The sequence below is a fragment of the Lynx rufus genome, unplaced genomic scaffold (assembly GCF_022079265.1).
Source record: "Lynx rufus isolate CCGP_SWC_20201006 ecotype Redwood Valley unplaced genomic scaffold, mLynRuf1.p SCAF_7, whole genome shotgun sequence".
Taxonomy (NCBI): domain Eukaryota; kingdom Metazoa; phylum Chordata; class Mammalia; order Carnivora; family Felidae; genus Lynx; species Lynx rufus.
Window position 1 is genome coordinate 34,252,367 of NW_025814889.1, and position 20,751 is coordinate 34,273,117.

General features: G+C 44.3%; 1 protein-coding gene across 1 annotated transcript in view; it reads left to right on the plus strand.

Annotated features, from left to right (window-relative positions):
- The window catches only part of MICAL3 (microtubule associated monooxygenase, calponin and LIM domain containing 3), a 120,606-nt gene that overhangs the window by 48,478 nt on the left and 51,377 nt on the right, over positions 1-20,751 (plus strand). Inside the window, exon 20 of the mRNA XM_047066980.1 lies at positions 20,356-20,551. Coding sequence (XP_046922936.1) covers positions 20,356-20,551 — 196 coding nt within the window. The remainder of the gene's footprint in view (positions 1-20,355; positions 20,552-20,751) is intronic.

Genomic DNA, 20,751 nt, shown 5'->3' on the forward strand with positions numbered 1-20,751 from the left:
GTGCCCTGCTAATTGGACCAACATTTTATAGGAATGTTTAAGCCACGAATGACTTTGAAACCTTCTATAGCCTTGAAACCCTTTATAATTTGTCTTTCCCCTGAAATCCTGGCAGCCTTTTGCAATTGACACTCTCAGAGCACCAGAGGGAAGTGCTGGCAGAGAAAAATTACCAAAGGGATCTAGACAGAGAGGTCAGCTCTGAGCCCTAGAATATGCACTTGACCAAGTGAGAGCTCCACCTCATCAGTCTGGGCCTCGTCCAGCAGAGATGGACTTTCCAAGGAACTTGGCTATTCAGTAAAACAGCACAAGGAAATGAACTTGGTTTTGGGGTATCGAGTGGAGAACATTCTTCAAAAAGAAACACAATGAAGTTCAGGTCATTTCTGAACAAGCCAAGTTTGTTCACTTTCCCATGTGGTTCACTTTGCCATTCTTACTGTCTAGTGTGGAAGCATAATGGATCTCAGGTTTTTAGCAGTTCTAATGAATTAAAGCTTCCATAGAGAAGGAAAAGAATATTCTACAAAGCAAGGAGATGAGAGTTGGCAATGCGAAAAAAAAATCAAAGCCCTGAGGATGTCTCAGCCCCTGTGGTTCTTGATTCTGAACATGACTTACATGTTCTAGCACAAGGGGTTCAAGATGTGGCATCCGAAAGGAATCACCACCTGAGCTCCTAAAATGAACGAGGCAGGCACTGTCCCCCCCACTTTAAGGTACTCTGTAGGGCAGTGGGAACACTAGAGCTTGGGGCTGATGCCCCTGGAGACTTGGGCTTTTGGAAGTTACAGCTCTGAGTCTGAACGTGCTCCAGAGCTCCAGCACTTCCCCTAGGAGGTATCTGATCTTTGCTAGCCTCTGTAGAAAAGGAACAGAATTATGGGTGGTAGTTTAGAGTTGGCATGAAGTAGATTTCTTTTTTTTCCTTTGATAGGGATATCTTTCTTTAAATCTCAAACTAAAGCTTAACTAGAAATTCCTTTTGAAAAGCTTCAGAAAAACTCAGGTATTTCAGGGTTCCAGAATATGTGTCATGAATAACAGTCATTAACCCAGACCCATGGTACATCTCCTCTCCTGCACGCTAGACAAGAAAAGACTATAAATGAATGAACTTGATTCCACTGTGTATAAATAAACCATCCTCCTAGATTCCCATCTCCCAGGAAGCAGAGCTGAAAAAGCTATGACTGGCACTTGACCTGCTGTGCTTTTGCCCTGTGCCACCTCTGTATATGTGGCATTACCCTCTTTTCCCTTATGTTCTTTTCCCGTTATGCCAAAATTACTGCCGTTGCCAAAAAACCAAACCACCCACAAGTTAAGAGAACCTGCTTTCAGCCTGCTTTGCAGTGTTTTCTTTCTCTGGTAACCTAACCTGTAACTGCTGCTAATTTAGTGTTTGGAGGAGGACATTGTTTACAGTGCTGTTGTTTATAATGTGCTTTTAACATAGAAACCCTCTTTTCTGTTCCCCACATCTGTAAATGCTTTGTTTCTAAGCTTCTTACACTGAATAGATTAGTGGACCTGGCACAGATTTTCTTACCCTGGCCTCCTAGCACCTGCCCTGACTTTAAGAAAAAGTGGGACAGGTAGAGAAAGGTAGAGAAAGAAACAGGTAGAGAAAGAAAAACCCTAAATGAGTTATCTTCCCCTTGAATACAAGACCCTCAACTGCAGGTTTTTTGGATCCTTTCTTTGTGAGAGGAATTCCCTTTACAGTTCATATAGCATATAAAAGACAATCAAAAATGAATCATAAAGGCTATGGGAATCATAAGGTAAGAGAAGAGCTTTTTTCTTCTAGTACAGGCCACAGAGATGGGATGGAAAAGATAGTGTTAATTTTAAAAGCTGCCTAGCAGATTGCAAGCGGCGGGTGCCTGCTCCCTGTCCCTAGACAACCCTTGCATGATCACCATTAGATTCCATAGTTTGGATGCCACATGGGCCATTAGGAAATGCAGGCACTTCCCACACCGGCTAGAATAGCCATGCAGTATGAGGGATTCCATGCACTCCTGGGGTTCCTGCCTGTCAGGACAAAGTTAGGAAATCTCACTGCTTCCCAGGCTCCCTTCCCTTGTAGGCGTTTCTGGGTAACTTCTTAGTAGAGCAAAGAGAATCTTACAGTCCAGCTGAACTCCCCAGCCCTCCCCCACAAGTCTTAGTTTGATGGTGATGTGTAAATATTTATACACATACACATGTATATTTATGTAGATTTAATTTCATATATACAAGTAGATAGTTATATATTGTGTCCTAACTACTACTACTACTACTAATAGTAATAATAATAATGAAGCTGTTTCTGAAGCTTCTTGTTCCTTGGTTCTGGAAATCAAGGGAGCTTTTTTACACTGGGGAACCATGCCACTGGCCTGGGTTAGAGTTAGGGTCAGGATTTACGGGAATAGAGCAACCAGCACACCTGTGGAGGTGGAGACTTTGGGGGGGGGCGGGGCGTGGATGTCTCAGAAAATGAGCAGCACACACTCCCAACCTCGGAAAGTTGATTTGGGAGCAGACTAGGAAAGCAGGGGTTCTGTTGCTTGCGAAATGCCACAGAAGACCAAACCCCCACCTTACCTCTGTTTTGCTTCTAGGCTTGTGTATCAGTTACATTGGGTTAGTTATTGTAGCTTCCCTATTGTCTCGGTGTTTGGTGTCTTTCGGGCAGTGGACTGTTTTCAGTCCCTCCTAAAGGGGCTGCAGCATGGCCTTGAAGTCCTGATCAGTGAATTAAGGGGTTCCCTTTTTCCTGGGCCATTCGGCTTGGGGTGGAGGTGGGGGGGTGGCAGCAAGCCAGGTTCCCATGGCAGTGGTACAGAGATGCCAGAGCAAGGGAGGACGAACTGTGCCAAGGAATGCATCACCTGTCCGCTTCTGGCCTTCCCTAAAGCCTTTATTTTTGCCCTTGTTTTTAATCTGTGATGTGAGTTTTTGGTGTGTTTCTTTGTGAGTTTTTTAATTTCATTGTGTAACTTTGTTTTTGCCGTTACTGTGAAACTAAGGTGTTGTGCTTTTAATTTTTTTTTAACGAATGTTACCATTCTTATTTAAGAGAATAAATTCCAAACAATCTTCAGGTTTCTGAGTTTTTCTTTTCCTTCCCTTTTTCCTGTTTGGAGGGTGGGAAAGGGATTAGCTTTTCAGGTCTCAGGAGTGGGCCTGAAAGCCATTGTGCCTCAGGACTATCAGCTCTGGGGTGGGATCAGGAGAGAGTGTAGATGTATTAAAATGGGGAAATGGGCTGTTTACACCTAAAATATAGATTGTCGTTAACAGAAGGGCCTCTATTCACGGGGGATGTGGAAGACATTTTGTTCTGTAGCAGCTGCAGATAGAAAAGAGCGGAAAGACACCACCTGTGCCCCACATCCAGTCAGCCAGCATGAGGGACTTGAGGACTAGAGCAGATGGAGGGATAGAAACACACACTGAGCCCATGTCTGCCGTGGAGACACAGAGCCAGGTGCCTGCCTTTCCTGTTCCTGACTCTAGCAGACTGCTATAGGGAACTGGGGTAGTTATGTTTCTCTCCTCTGCTTTGAGGCTTTTGCCTAAGGCACAGTGACCTCACTCCTGGTGACTTTGAAGGTTCTTGTTCTGTTCTCCCCAGCTGATGTCTCTCTCATTCTGTCTTTGCTGTGGCCTAGACACTAAGCTAGGATATCCAGTTCTGCTTGGCCACTCACTCTCAAGCCTGGAGAAATGAACCTGGGCCCTTCTCACACACACTGCTGTGACCATAGCAGTGATGGCCTCTTATGCAGTGTTGGCATACGGACCACAGTGGCACAGCCCACCTTTGGTGCTAAATTGGGCCAAAAGAGGGCAGCTGGTGAGGGAGTACTCAGCACCAAGTCTGCTCCCACTGGGCTCTAGGGAATTGGGTGTCTGTTGTTAAAAAGGCCTTCCTGGCCTCCTCTACTCTGAAGCAGTCTGCTTAGGACCTAGAGTTCTTAGGTTTACCCACAGAGTAGAGAAGCACAGTGCTGGGTTCTCCTGGCATTCTAGATTACCAGACTGCCCTGTCAGGGAGCCTAAAGTTCTGTCAGACACCGTTGTTTGTAATCCTCAGAGCATGGCTGGTTCAGAATTTATCCCCACAGAGAGTTTGAGTGGCCTCTCTTGGCCTGCTCATTCCCACCCCCACCTCCAAGTCTATGATCTGTTGTTCCCCTTTCTTTGAAATGAGTCAGTCCCTATCCTGGTGCCTGAAAAAGGCTGGGAGAAAAAGAATTGAGATATGAGGAATGCAATAAGCAACAATTAATAAATTGACTAAGAATCAGTAAGGATAAATATATGTAAATAATTTTCAAATTTTTGACCTTTGCCTCTGTTGCCTTTTCCGTGCCCCAGTAATAAAGGGGAGGAGAGCCAACATTGTTCAGAACAGTGTCCTAAGGCATCTAACAAGAAGATGTTGACACCTGATGTGATTCCGTGCCACCCATTTTGAAGACCCTGAATAATTCCCTTTGGGTCTCAGTTTCTTTCTGAAACTTCTTGAAATCCATTCTCTTTTTTCTCATAAATTCCCTGAAGATGTCCCTAATTTAGATACTCCCTATGAGGGATCCTCTGGTGTAGATGTGGAAGCAGTACAGGCAATGAAAATGGGCCACTCTATTTTCATACTGAAAAATAGGGCAAAATGATGCCATGTCATACCCAGGTCCCACAAGTGTCCCCCTTGACGTACAAATAGAAGAAAAATGCCCATGTGGGCCTGTCTTAAATATAGCAGCCAGACAGAGATTTCAGGAAGAATCCTCCCTGAATCCCAGTCCCTTTCTCAAGGCTCCAAAACCTCATGGAGACTCCAAAACCAGTCCTTACCTTGAAACTCACACCCAGCCAAGCATCCAGCAAGTGCCAACAAGTAGATTAGTCATAATGAAATGAGAGGGAGGGAAGTCAAATTGGCACTCCCTGCCTAGGTTAGGCCATGGGGCTGTGTTCCTCTCTCTGTCTCGTCACTGCCCATAATTCTCGGCTGTGTATGTTGGCTCCTGATAGCTCTTTCTTCACAATTGCTCCTTGTCTCTTCAACACTTACATTCTGGACGGGGTAGGCTTTTGCGCAGAAACACCTTCCATATGCCTGAGAAGAGAGGCGGGGCTCCAGCAGAAGTGACTCTCCTTCAATTACTTCCAGGTTTCACTAGCCACATGCACACTGTTTCCTTTTTTACTTCCTGTGGGTCAGCTTCCACGTCGCTTTGCGTAGTTTATGAACATTTTGAATTATTTCTGAGGCATTTTTATGGGCCTCCAGGAAGGACAATGGGCAAAAGGTTGAGTCACTGCCAGCGCCCAAACCCTAACTCAAGCTAACTAAACTCGACCTTGCCTTGCTTTGATGTTGTTCTTTTCCTCCCAACCTGTACGCACAAGTATAGTCCGAGAGCTCCCAAAATATGAAGAAGGCTCACACCCCTCACAGGGTCCCCTCATTGGCATAAAAGGGGGAGTTTTAGAACACATTTCAACAGAAAGGGAGTCCAGGGCCCCAGCTCTGCCTTGCTATAGAACAGAGTCTCCTGGGGCCATCCTAGGATAATTAGTAGAAAAATTTTTACAACTGAATCAGAATTTCTATTGGCCTCGTATGTTTTCTTCACCTCTATTCTTTCTTACCTAGCTTGTTGTGATTATACATTAATCATATGAAACTGTTCCAAATGTACCTATTAAGTGATTGAATTCCTTATTCTGTATTTTTGTCAAATATCAGCATTATTTCCATTTTGTCACTGTTTCATAGTATAGCCTGATTTCTTTTAGGTCCTTGCCTGGGATCGTAGGCCTTTAGTAATTATTTCATAGTAAGTCACCTGTTACCAGAAGAACTTTACACCCAGGGCTCTCTGCCTCTCTAAGCTTCAAAAGCTCCCTTCCCTGTACCCTGTGTCCTAGTATTACTGGGCCTCTACTAAAGCCAAGTCCCTGAAAAAGGTGAACTCAGCTAAAAGGGTAAGGGCCCCAAGTTCAGTTACTAAAGACCGCCACTACCAGGCAGGGACATAAGGCACCAGAAAACTCAGGACCTCAGTGAGTTTTGGTTTCCTCAGCAAACATAGGACAAAACCAGAGCAGTTTCACTGGCAAAGGCCTAAATAAATATGTTTTCATTCAGTTCTCATGTTCTTTCAAGGTTATAATAAAGCCAGGAATACTATGAAAGTACATTCTAGAGAGGGTAATCCTCTTAACATGTGGTAGCTGCTCAGAAAGCAAACCTGAAACTAAAAAGTATGATTAAGTAGACTCTATCTGGAACCTTAGGGAGAAGAGTTTGTCTCTAAAAGTTAACTCATAGGGGGTTTCTTAGACTGAGCTCAACCCGATAACCAGTGAATAGCTGATATTGATTATAATAGGATTATAACAGCTTATTCATTCTTTTTTTTTTTAAGTTTATTTACTTATTTTGAGACAGAGGGAGTGAGAGTGTGGGAGTACATGCATGCACAAGTGGTAGAGAGGGGCAGAGAGAGAATCTCAAGCAGGTTCCTCAGTGTCAGTGCAGGGCCTGGAGCCTGACATGGATGTGGGGCTCGAACTCACGAACCATGAGATCATGACCTGAGCCAAAATCAAGAGTCAGATGCTTAACCAACTGAGCCACCCAAGTGCCCCAACAGCTTATTTATTGTTTCTGTGTTTTTAGAACTAAGTCAGAGAGACACCAACTATAAAGTTTCCCTCCCACCATTTTACCAACAAAAGACTTACTTGAGTTAGTAGGTTCTTCTTTTAAAAGTAAATATTGGGGCGCCTGGGTGGCGCAGTCGGTTAAGCGTCCGACTTCAGCCAGGTCACGATCTCGCGGTCCGTGAGTTCGAGCCCCGCGTCAGGCTCTGGGCTGATGGCTCGGAGCCTGGAGCCTGTTTCCGATTCTATGTCTCCCTCTCTCTCTGCCCCTCCCCCGTTCATGCTCTGTCTCTCTCTGTCACAAAAATAAATAAATGTTGAAAAAAAATAAATAAAAATAAAAGTAAATATTCTCTCCTAGAGTTACTCTAATGTGAATTACTCTAAACCAGCTACTTCCCTGTCTTTTAGCTGGTTCACCTTTCTTGGGGAATTAGCATTGGTACAAAAGCCTAGTTAACATTGGGACACAGGGTGCAGGGAAGGTGGCTCCAGGGCTATCCAAATCTCAGTGAAGGGCTTTGTAGAAGTAGACAGCATTGGGCATCTGGGGTAACGGGGAATTGATAGTATGTAGGAGTTAACAGCCAGAGTCTTAAAGGCTTTGATCTATTGCTGATAGCTAGCAACCATCCTTCATGCTGCTGAAAATATTGCACCAGAGAGCTGTCTGTATTTATAATCAAGGGAGCCCCTTCTCTGCGAAAGTCTTTAACTCAAATAAAAATAAGAGATTAAAACTTGAAGCTAACTCCTATTGTTTCCCCCATGTGATGAATACTGGTTAATTTACCATAGTCTATGTACTAACTCATAGAAAATAATGTAGGAAGACACATAGTAGTAATAATAACCGATAATAACCTAGCACTTATATGTACTAAGCATTGTCTAGGAGTTTTATGTATAGCATTCATGTGATCCTCACAGTAGCCTGTGAGGGAAGTATTATATTACAGATGAGGAAATAGGCACACAGAAGTCGAACAGACTTGGTCAAGGCCACATAAACAGTCGATACAGAGTCAGGATAGAATCCATGCAGAAGATCCAAGAGCATTGTTTACACACTATGCCATACAGCTTCCCTTCATCTGTTTTCTGTAACCTCACCTTGTCAGTACTTGGTAAAAGGGAAAAACACTATGTGTAGCTCCGCAAATAAGATTTTTGTAAACATGTGTGAATGTGCTATATAAATCAATGAGTGTGCATTTGGATTATTTCTGAGAGATATACATCCTCCAGTTTCCTGGGCGTGATCCCAGGGCTAGGAGTGTGCCTTTGGGAAGATACTATATTAAAGAGAGAAAGGTTTTATCACTGAGGTGTGAGGGGGGGAAAACATCAAAACTTGAGGGAGAGAATAATAATCACTGAATTGACTGTAAATAATATGAAATGGACTCCTTCTTTGTTTTCTCCATGTCAGCTATCTTTGCTCATTACAGATAAAATCAAGCCTAAAGTTGTATTAGCATGAATAAGCCCAGAACAGGCGTATGTCCCTCCAAATGGGAACATACCTTGCTGACAACCTGGAGGAGACAGAATTATGTTTGGCCCGGGGGGGGGGGGGGGATGTTTATTGTTGTTGTTCCCTGGACCCCAGTGAAACTGCTTCTAACTTATAAATCTTTGCTTATCCTCTGGCTCTACTATCTCATTTTATTATACTTCTTTAAAACGCTCCAGGATGGTTGAACTGACATTTTCATTCTTACTGCTTTTACAGCTATCATTCACAGTCGTCATAGGAAATTACCTTGCCCTGACCCTGGGTAGAGTTTGGGTATGAGGGAAGAGAGAGATGATTCTATGCCTCTTTTGTACCGACAGTTTGAATAGAGTCACCTGTGATGTCAGAGAAACATGGATGTTCTTACCTGCACAAGTTTGGGCTACTTTGGACTCAACTCACATGTCAAATGACTGATTTTAAATCTTTGGACTAAATATACATATCATTCCGGGTGAACAATTTTGGTTTTGCCCTGTTGGTTAAAATTTGGTGCAGGCACAGAACTGATTTCAAGAAGTGTCCTGAACACATTTGGACACAGCTTTGGAAAGGCATGACAGGATAGGGAGCTCCTAGAGCTCACAGATAAGATGTTTTTGGAAAGTGGAAAAAGAGAAAGAAGATACGTTTTGCCACATTGTGTCTTCAAGCCTAGTTTTCTCCCTGGGTTTACTGAGAGGTCCTGCCATAATGTGTCTGTCACAGACTATTCTAGCTAAAAGTGAGTGAAAGGAGAAGTCTCCTTTAATTCCTACTTTGGCCTAATCGTGGGGCTCGCATGTAAGATAAGTGTGGACAGTATGGGGGTATGGGTAAGTTGTCCTTGAGTGGCATTGCTGAGGGTGAGCAAGGTCATCTTTTGTAAGTGGAGGTGTACCATAGGGTGATGAAAGTCCCGGTGTCTCATGCAACGACTTGTACATCTGATCAGTGTGTGCATGAGAACTAGCTCCTCACTCAGCAATCTGAACATCTTCCCTAGATTTCCTCTCTGCGGGCAGCAAGCCAAGAGCTGTCTGTTCAGCATGGCAGTTTTCAGTTGGCCATTCATATATTGCATTTCCGTTGGTCAAGATGTCTTACCTTGGCAACAGAGATGAAGATTCATGAGCTCACTACTCTTTGTTCTTAATGCACTCAGTCCAGTCAAGCCACAGTCAGAATATTTGGTGGACTGGTGGCCTGTTGGTGGGAGATTAGAAATAGTTTGATATAAATTCTAGGCTTGGGGCGCCTGGGTGGCGCAGTCGGTTAAGCGTCCGACTTCAGCCAGGTCATGATCTCGCGGTCCGTGAGTTCGAGCCCCGCGTCAGGCTCTGGGCTGATGGCTCGGAGCCTGGAGCCTGTTTCTGATTATGTGTCTCCCTCTCTCTCTGCCCCTCCCCCGTTCATGCTCTGTCTCTCTCTGTCCCAAAAATAAATAAACGTTGAAAAAAAAAAAAAAAATTCTAGTCCAGTGCTTCTCCAGCTCATCACTGTTGACATTTTGGGCTGGATAACTCTTTGTTGTGGAGAGTGTCCTGTGCATTGTAGGATATTTGGCAATATCCCTGGCCTCTACCCATTAGATGTCAGTACACCCCCCTCCCCAGATCATGACAACCAGAACTGTCTCCAGCTATTGCCAAATCATACCTGAGGGAAAAAGTCAGAAATGGCATGACATTGATATGCAGTTAACCTCAATTTTATTGTTCCCAGTAGGAGATCAGGAAAGAGTGTGAGAATAATGAAGGTGATGCAGGACCATGTTGGAGCCTTACAGGAGTATCTCTAAGTTTTTCTGCCTCCCCCTGTGAAAATTATGAACACCTACATTCCAAAATATGTATACTTATGTACATGCCGGTACCCCACTAACATTGCATTTGCTATTGGGCATTTACAAAACATTTTAGAAGGCAGGGTAAAAAATAAATTAAGAATGAAGGTCTAGGGGTGCCTGGGTGGCTCAGTCAGTTAAGCGTGTGACTTCAACTCAGGTCATGATCTCACGGTTCGTGAGTTCAAGCCCCACGTCAGGCTCTGCACTGACAGCTCAGAGTCTGGAGCCTGCTTCGGATTCTGTGTCTCCCTCTCTCTCTGCCCCTCCCCTGCTCACACTCTGCTTCTCTCTCTCTCAAAAATAAACATTAAAAAAAAAAAAAAAACTTGTAAAGAATGAAGGTCTAGTGTTTTTTCCAGTGAATTAATTGTCCCCGCACCCTCAGAATGTGCTTACCCTTCTGGGAAGACCACAGCCTCAGAGAAATGGGCTGGGTCTAAATGGAACAAGCATAGATCTTGATAACAAAAGATTCTAATTTGACTTCCAAGTCTGCAGCCTATTATCCTTGTCATCTTTGGTCATTACCTTCTCGGAGCCTAACATATGAAATTATAAAATGAAAAAAAAAATAGAGCCTGCTCCTCTCTATTTCATAAGGTTGTTGTAAAAAGCAAATAAGCTAAAATGTATGGAAACTTGTTTATTTAAAAGCTTTATAGGAATATCACATATTATCATTTGTAGGAATTCCAGAAAATTCTGGAATAATTGGAGTGAGAAAATGAATTAGGACTGTTTCTACTGACTGGCTGATGGTCTCCCGCTCTGGTCTGTGTGTCCTGTGGGGTTAGGACAAGAAGGCCCATTGGGATATGTTCTAACCAGCAGAGGTTTAGGGGAAGGGGAGATCTGACTGGGGGGAGAGATTAGGGGAACAGAACAGTAAGAAGGGTTTGGCTCTCTTTAGTCTTTAGGGGAATGGTCTGGGGTGAGTTGGCCTGCATGCACCGAATGCCAGCTCTTTTGAAGCATTGTTAAGTCTCTGCAAGTGCTTGGCTAAATTTGGCATTGCTTTTTTCTCGGCCTGCATGGATGGGATGTGAAATCACATACTAATTCCATGATACCCTAGGGAGTTTTCACCATAGTAATGAAAGTGAAAACAATCATAGATAGGGTTTACATTAAAGTAAATTGTTAACACCTAACCCAAAAGTCAGGCCTGAGCAGGTGTCAGTTAGCCTTATCCTAGGCAGAATTAGGGTTACACATGGTCCTAGGGACTGTCTGCATCTCTACTGGCTTGACCCACAACCTCCATCCCCTGTAGTCCTCAGTGCCACTTCATGACCCATTTGCAGGAGGGAAGGGTCTGATTTTTTCTTTTGGAATCAGTGTACGGATGGGCACTTTATGGGGGCCCAGAGGACCGTAGCCCCCACCTGCTGCCAATGCTACAGCGTCATTCGTTAGCAGGGACTCTCCGAGTCCAGGTCAGTGTGCCCCATTCCATCAGCCTTCTAGAGCCTCTGTCCCCAGCACTGTTGTTTCTTCTCCAGGGCAGTCTCCGTGACCTTCTAACAAATGAAAACAAAGATGTAACCGTTGTAAATATGAGTATCAAGTGGTAGTTGTAGACATTGCTGGACGGGATTTTAGTTCCTTTCCAAAAATATATCTTTGGCTAGATAAGGAATGGCTGTTTGAGATTTTGTGTCTTTAAGAGAGAACCTATTTCGAAGAGGCTTTCATGGGGATGTGGGTTTGTCCTTATTGATAGTCTGATTATAGGTAAAGCCCTGAGAAGTTGAAAATCACTTTCTTGGCTGAGCAACTGGCCATGTGTCAGCCACCTGAGAGCCAGGTTTGGATACACTCTTGACTGAAGTGCCACTGGCACTCTGCTCTGGAGTAGAGTAGGAGGGATTGGAATTTAAACCTGGCATCTTGAGAAAAGCACATCAGCTTGGAGTGCCTTGCATGCAGACTTCTGTGCCTTTGCACCTCTCTTTTTTGGCCTGTTATTGGGTCTGGTCTTACTAGAAGCAGTTCTAAGCTGCTGCTAGAACTAACCCACTCTCTACTGTGAAATGAATGAAGTCATTACTTTTGGACATCAGATTATTTGAGATAGTCTCTTTTCAGAGTCTTAATGCAAGGTCTTCTAAGACCTTGGCAACTTCATAGGAATTTCCCTTTCCCAGGTGCTAAGGGAACAGTTGCTGTCTTGGTACACTTACCCTTTTCACAGGGTGGTATCTCCCATTTGTTCTCGGGGCTCTCCACAGAGGCCTTAAAGTTTCTGCATTAAGATGAGGAAACTGAGGGGTGCCTGGGTGGCTCAGTCAGTTAAGCATCCTACTTCAGCTCAGGTCATGATCTTGCAGTTTGTGAGTTTGAGCCCTGCGTCAGGCTCTGTGCTGACAGCTCAGATTCTATGTCTCCTCCTCTCTCTGCCCCTCCCATGCTCATGCTCTGTCTCTCTCTGTCTCTCAATAATAAATGGATGTTAAAAAAAAATTTAAGATGAGGAAACTGAGACCATAGTATGTTCAACTAACTTCTTAAAATTACAGTGAATTGATATTCTAGTTTAGATACAGGGTTAGAACTTTTACCTTGGTCATTTATTCAAAACACATTATTGACACAACAGTCGGCACCAGAAACACAAAGATGACTGGAATAATTCCACTCCCTAGGAGAGCCTCTGGTTTGGGGGTACATTCAGCCCCATGAACAGGAGATAGATGCATGAAAGAGCCCTTCAAGAGGACAGAGGTGGATCCAGTAGGCAGAATTAGGTAGCAATAGGCAGACGTAGAAGAGAAGGGATGGTCTTGACTTACCTTGTTGAACCATCCTTCTCTTTACCTGCCTTTTATGATTTCGGAGATCAGCTCCACATTGGATTGATTTGATGGATTATATATAGTTAAATGTACAGAATCTCCTGGGTGGTGAGGCATATACATAAACTAATACGTGAAAATAGTTTGCTCAAGGCCCATTGCACAACAGTTACCCCCTTCTGATATTTCACCCTCAGGTATGTGAAAGTGGACAGCCAGATAAGGAAGGTAGAATATTAGCTAGAGCACAGCTCTCATGAGACTTAAGAGAAAACACAACCAGACCCCTGTGCTTTAGAAATGCTCACAACTTCCAACACCAAAGAGGTAGCTATTTTAGTAGGGTGACCCAGTTGACTATCAAGGATCAAGTTGAGTTTTATCTGTGAGACGGTACAACACATGAAAATTATATTATCAAGAGAGCTATATGATGCACTGGTAAGAATTTTTGTAAGGAAGAGTCAGGTATATACCTTAAAACAAACCTTTTTGCCTTGGCCACATATAATGACGTGTACCAGGACTTCCATCTGCCAAAAGGCACCTTTGGGAGATACTGTAATAACAGGAAGAATAATTTAACATTAGAAAACAGACTTAAGGGTAAAAGTTCCATGGAATCACACAGATGAAGAGCAAAGAGCTGTGGTGGAGAAAGGGCCCCTCAGTACCCTGATGAAGGGAGGGCAAGTGCCCTCGGCATTCCTGAGAGACAGCATTCCAGTCTGCATGAGCCCCCATTCCCATGCAGGTGTTTTATTTTCTGACACTGTTCTGATTTGATCCCTGTTGGGTTTTTCCCTTCTTGGCTTCTGTCATGTAATATTTAGCACAGAATTTCTCAACTCTTGGTAATTAAATGTCTCCAGAGCAACTGAGCTTCCCCTTGAATCCACATAACCTACTTTTCTCTGTGCCCACATAAAAATACAGTTACCCCAATTGAAGAATAAATAGTTCATGAGTAAGGGGCTGTTAACAATTCTACCCTGCATAGTTTAATGGAAGGAGCCCAAGCTGCAGAGTAACACAGCCCTGGGTTTAGTCTTGGATCTGCCTCATTTGAACCTTTGGGCATATTACTTAACATCACAGAGACTCAGGACCCTCAGTGTAATAATAGTAATAATAGTTTTGACAAGAGTGTTGTGACAGTCACTGGCCAGTGTGTGTAGCATACCTGTCACGGTGCCTGACACAGGTAGTTGTCTTTATTCCTTCATCACCTGCTTCAGAAGCAGATTCTTTGCTAGTAGGAAGCCATAGTAGAGTCTCTTGGGGGCTAGATGGTAGAGGGGCAAAAGCCACCTAGCCCTAACAGTGGCTTGGAAACTTCTTTCTTTGGTCTCCAAAGCAAGAGGGTCCTTTTCCATGTACAGCTGCAATGCTTGCAAAGTGCTTAGTGCAGAGAATGAGAAATCTCTGTAAAAGGTGTAAAAATGTGAGCCCAGTCAAGCAGAGTCTACTAAGGCAAATGAACTGAGGAGCTAAAGAGGGGGAGAGCCCAAATTTGTGGTCCCAGGCACCTTATAATAAGCAAAGAAAGGCCTTTTACAAACTGTAGGGCCTTTTATCTAGCCCTAATAAATCTTTCCTCCCTAGATTGGGTTCTAGGCTGGGAGTGACATCCTAATCCTAAACACAGGCCAAAGTCCTTCTCCCACAGATACCAGATCACATTGTCCAGCTTGACTAGAGCAGTGAGGAAGTCCCTAAGGCAGGTGAAAGCCAAAATGGCACTCAATTTGCATGGTATGTGCTCTGCCTGCTTTTCAGGCTACTAAGCCAACAACTCATATGGGAACTTGAGCTCAAAGCATGATGGAAAGAGTGGATTAATACCCACGGTGATTATTTACTGTGTTATGACCAGCCCTGCTCAAGTCATTGGGGTCCAGCTGCAGCCTAATACATTCCAAAAGGAAGCAGGGCCCAAGACCCAGGCTTTGTCCCACAGAGAGAAACTCTCTGGGCTGGACGGTGGTTCTATTTTAGACCAGCCACCACTTCAGATGGTTTCATCCTTATTTCCCAGTATATGAGGAAACATGAGAGAGTGTAGTTTCTGTATCATTTCCAACAAGAGCAGGGAGAAAACAAAATTAAGACACAAATTCCCCCTGTAGCCTTATAAGGGTTGGGGTTCTGTATGAGGAGGGACACCCTAATCTCCCAGGGTGATTTTGTGAATGTTTCTGAGACCAGTGAACAATCAGGTAACATAAAAGTCACTGTGACAGATTTTGCACTGGGTCCACGAATTTAGATTTGTACTGCCAGCCTGGTAATTTTCTTCAGGAAACTTTATTTTCCTTAACACCTCCTTGAGACCTTATAGCTCAGACCTAATTCATGACTTGGTGCTTTCCTTTGTGCAGGATTGTGGACAGGCAAGGCTTTGGATGAATGTTTGAGAAGGCCATCTGAAATTAGTTGACCTTCTTTAAAAAAAGAAGTTGCAACAAAAATATCCAGTAACTTTTGATAAGAGAGAGCATCCTTAAGAGAAAAATCTCTGTATATCAAAATGGCAAGAGTACTTTTTTCCTCAAATGATACTAATCATTGCAAATCACAGGGCCATTTTATTAGAACATGACCACAGTTGAAACCTTTTGACACCTTGAATCATTGGTTTCTCTTAACAGATATGTGACACCCATAGCCCATCAGAGTGCAGGCTCCCCAAGGGCAGAGATCTTGCCCGTGTTGTCCACTGGTGTGCCTGAACACCTAGCACAGTGCCTGGCTAGAAGTAGCTTTTCAATAAATATTTGTTGAGTGTATGCTTGAGTGAATGAACCGTAGCATCCATTCTACTTCTAAATATGGGGAATATGATGAAAATCAATTATCAATCTCAATTTACTGTGCCTTTCCTAAGTCCTTTTTAGACTTTCAGATTTCATTCAAGCTTTCCCAAGCTTATAGGAAAGGAAAAGGAATGGGGAAACAGGCCAGAAGTGAATATGGGCAGAAGGAGAGCATCCCCTCAGTTGCTCCAGTCTCTTAGGTGATACCCTTCACAGTTGCCCAAAGTCCTGCAGTGTCCTATGCATCTGGCTCCACCTCGTAATAGGGCATTGCTGCCACTGCAGGAGGAAAAGGGGGAATGGCGCTGCTGCCTGCTGAGGACTGGGAAGGCCCGCCTCGAGAGTGTCATGTACATCCCTCGTGTCCCTTCAGGAATCAGACAGACACAAATAAAGGCTTTTGGCAGCTGTGGCACATCAGCTGAGAGCAGGTTGTCCTGTTAGGAAAAATATTTCTTTCAGGATGATGTATGGAGCTCATGCAGGCAGTGACTGTTCCAAAACAGAGCCGTTAGGTCAGGCCCAGTGCCTTTTTCCTATTTAGGATGCGACCCAGATTCTGGGAGCTGTTTCCTTTTGGTATGTGTGAAGCTGGAATTGGCCTCCAATGACCCGAGATCTGCCTGCCCTGACTTAGTGAAGACTCAGCCTTAGAAATTATTCCAAATCTCTCATCCACTTTTAGCTGGAAAGTCCCTGTATAGTTGCTCTTGCACTGAGGCATGTGAAGTGGAGAGGCCAGGTGGGCCTGGGCCAGCCAGCCTGACCCCACTGGTTACACAGTGACTTGCCAAACCAGCATCTGTCAGCTATTTTTACATCTGCTCTCCTACAGTCTTTGCTCCCTCGAGCTCTTCTGTTGTTGAGAGAGGGAGGATCCAGGGGATGAGGGAGAAGTTCTGTGTTTGTCACAGTGTTATAGCCACTGCCCAGGTGTCCTCCACTGTTACTTCCTTTGAGATCTTAGTTTATCATCCCCGTCTGGTTAATCTAGAAGAAAGCCCCTTGCTTTAGCACAGAGAACCAACCATGCTAATTTTGTTGATTTCTTTTTTTTTTTTTTAATTCCCCATAGCATTTTGAGGACTCCAGAGCTTATAGAAATTCTTCAAGGAGGATGGAATGTCCTCCCAAATGCCAGATTCTGTGCTCTAAGATGCTCTCATGAAGTTTTGTGCCCTTCCTCTTGAAAACTGTAGTGGGGAGGAGAGAATGGTGAAGAGTCCCAAGGGGGAAAGCAGAATAGGACTCTGTGGAAACACTCCTTCCTTTTCTTTTCTTCACATCATAGGCCTAGGGACAGCCATGGTAGTCTTCTGAAGTAATGCTGTCCTCCTTGGATTCAAATCTTGGCTGCACTGCTCACTGTCTGTGTGACCTTTGGGCAGGTTGCTTAATGTCTCTGAATTGAATTTCAGATACCTCATTTCCAGCTATTACCTCCCTTACAAAATTCTTTTTTTAATGTTACTTATTTTTGAGAGAGAGAGACAGAGTGTGAGTGGGGGAGGAGCAGAGAGAGAGAGGGAGACACAGAATCTGAAGCAGGCTCCAGGCTCTGAGCTGTCAGTACAGAGTCCAACACAGGGCTCTAACTCACAAACTGCGAGATCATGACCTGAGCTGAAGTCAGACGCTTAACCGACTAAGCCACCCAGGCGCCCCTTACGGAATTTTTTTTTAAAGCTGGCTAGGCAACCTCCATATTCCTCCAGAACATCTTCTTGACTTCTCTGGGTAGAGTTGCCCTTTTATGTATGCACATAGCACCACATGCATGCATAAGCCATGATACTTGACACATCATACTGAAATGATTCCTGGGCAGGACTGTCTCTTCTGTGACTAGCCCACAGATCTTTAAGAGTAGAGAGTGTTTTAGTCTGCTTTGTTGCTCAAGGTTCTGGTAGAATTTCTGGCACAGAGTATGGTTTTTACCCACTAAAAACAGACATCACGTATTGAGTGTTTCTCTGCATGAGTGTGTTTGTTCACTCTACCTTGAAATTGCTTGGATCTGAATTGATGAGTGTTGGTTGTTTGTTTCCCTGAAGTGGTAGTTCTTATTCTATTTTTTTGTTCCCTAGCTAAAAGAAATACTGATTTTTATTCTCTATCTACGGAGTTCCCCAAAACTTTATACTTGGGTAGTGGCTTCACGTGTATTTCACTTTCTTGTCTGCGTTCTGTTTTAAGGGCATTTGTCAAAAATACATGATGAGAAGGAAAGAATCAGTTGATATTATAGTCAGGGGATCCTTAGCCTTCCCATGTTTATCATGTTGGGTTTTGATGAAGGGAAGGAGCAACAGAGGACAGGAAGACTGATGTTTGGAAATGATGAACCAGTGCAGTTGGAGCCTGTGCACTCCAGGGGCCAGGGATAGGGGGTTGGTTTGAAGGATGCTGAGGCAGCATCCACCTGCTGTGCTCCCTGTCTCTTTTTTCTATTACCTGAAGCCCACATATTTCCTAATCGTCCAGATGCTTTGATCCAGCATTATAGCTTATACTTTGGGCAATGGGCCAGGGATGTATAAAATGCCCCAACTGGAGTTGCAAAGACTAGGACAGGTGGGCGTTGCACAGGGCCCTAGTGAGCCCAAGGATTCATGCTCTGACTCCATCATTAGACATTTACCTGAATTTATAGATGAACGTGCCCTGGGTTTTGCTTTTCAGTAAAGATTCTCTAGTAAACTTGAAAGATGCTATTTGGTGGAAGAAACTGATAATCCAGTAGATGCACTCAGACTTTATTCTGTGACTACCTGGATTCATAAAATGTTCTTTCTAATGATATTACAGAGAGGTTGAGAACATTGTACACAACAAAAGTGCCAGGCTTCCAGAAGATTTTCTGCACACCTGTTATGTCACAGATATTACTAATTCAATATTCCTACCCCTTTACTTTAGTCCTTCATTACAGAGGTTCTGGCCTTCACCTGATAAGCCACCTGTCACTCAACACTGGGTTGGTATGATGTTGCCTACCAAAACCCAGTGTTATCTCTTAGATCTTAGAATGGCACCGAAGGCCGTGCATGCTCTGTTCTCACCCCAGTCTCTTTCTCTTCACTACCATTTCAAGTACACTGCCACCAGAAAGTCTAGTAATACCAAGCTGCCATTGCATGTCAGTGTACCTTAGCTATTGCTGTTCCCTCTGCCCAGAATTCCCTTCCCATCTTTGTCAAGTAACTGTTGTTCATAATCCAGAGCAAATGGATACAACACAAACTGGTGCTAAGAATGTTACTGGGCATCAGTTACATCACTTAACTCATATTTGCTGAATCCTGCCCATGTGCTGGGTTTAAGCAGAAGAGGAAGACAATAGGTTTGGAGTGCACACAGGTTTGGCATATGTACACATACTTGTATATATATGTATATAATTTCATTCCACATTCATAATAATCATAGGAGCTGAGGGTTGTCCTCATTTATAGATCAGAAAATGCACTCTCAGTAGTTACATAATTTTCCTGAGATCCTTCAGCTTGTCACTCATGGAGTCAGGTGTCTAGCCTGGATTTGTCTGACTCTAAGCTTACAGACATCGTCTGACTCTAAGCTTCACATTACAGTGAAGACATTAAAGAATAAATATGGTGGGCTTCTTCTGACCAAATTTGAGATAAAAAGGTACATGAAAAAGAATAATAATGGGGGAAACAGGGAAACTTCTAGGTTAAAGGAGAGTAAGAAAACATAGTAGTCAAATACAACATTTAAGTTTTTCAAAATCCATGAGTCATGGTGGTACTCAGAGAAATGGGAAAAGTTCTTTACAAAGAATGACAGTGGAGAAGGAATGATAAAAATTTTTAAATCACCACTCATCAATGGATTGGTACAAAAACCACTGGATGAAAGTATAGTGGAACAGGATAGTCCCATGGTTTCTACATTATGACCCCATGGATTACTCATTAATTACAAAGGGGGAAATCCTCTCTTTACAGCAGAAAGATGGTTGGGCACCACCATACCCAAGCAGTCAAGCTGGTATCACCAAGAATGAGGCAACCTGACAATATTCCTCCTAACTGTGCAGCAGAAGGGGCACAGCATCACCTATGTGTTCTTGTTAAATAGGAAATGTTTACCATGAATCTAATCATGACAGGACAGACACTTCCATAGTGTGAGAGGTCCTGCAGGCAGCTGGCCTGGACACCTCTGCAGGTTGGCCAGATGCAGGGCATGAGCCTTGACTGGGTCCTGGGTCATTAGGGTGGGGGGCAGCTGGCAAGACTCACCTTCTCCATGAAAGCCACTTTAGAGGGGCTGGATCAGTGAAAAGATCTTCCTTAGCATCTAGCCCAAGTCCTTTTTACCCCCTCCCCCACAGTCACCACCACCTCTTCCCTCCACTGGGCTTGGGTTCAGGGATGACAGAGGAGACTGAGCCTGCGCCCCCCCTTTAGGGGCTGACTTTTGTTTCTCCTGCTCAGGGAAGGGCTGCCACTCCCAGCCCACAGTCCTTTCCTGGCCTCTGTGACTTTACTGACTTTCAAGCTGTCCCTTGTCTGGGTCCCTGGCCTTCATGGAGGGCCTGTCCCTCCTTCACTGAAATGAGTGGTGGCTCCCTTGGTCGCTTAGATATCCTTGTCAGTGCCCCCTCCCTCCGTGCACTTTCTCTGTCCCCCACCGCATGTATTCATTTCCCTTCACTTGTCCTAGAACTTTGCTGCTTTGCTTGTCTTGCAGGTTCAAGTGTGAATGGCCTGGAAGAGCCTAGCATTGCTAAGAGACTCAGGGGTACTCCTGAAAGGATTGAGCTGGAGAACTACCGCCTGTCTGTGAAACAGGCAGAGGAGCTGGAGGAGGTGCCCGAGGAGACGCAGGCTGAGCACAACCTGAGCAGCGTGCTGGACAAAGGCGCAGAGGAGGACGTGGCCAGCAGGTCAGCCTGTGCCCGGGAGCTCTGGCCCCGCTTTCTCGTGTGCTGCAACATGCCCATGGCTTGCCATAGCAGCCTCTTCCCCAGATGAATATACTGTCCTGCTTGTGGGGGGAGGCAGCACCGTGCCCTCGGCATGGGATCTGAGCCAGACTATCGGTGCCACGTACCAGCTGTGTGACACTAGGCAAGTGAAGCAACCT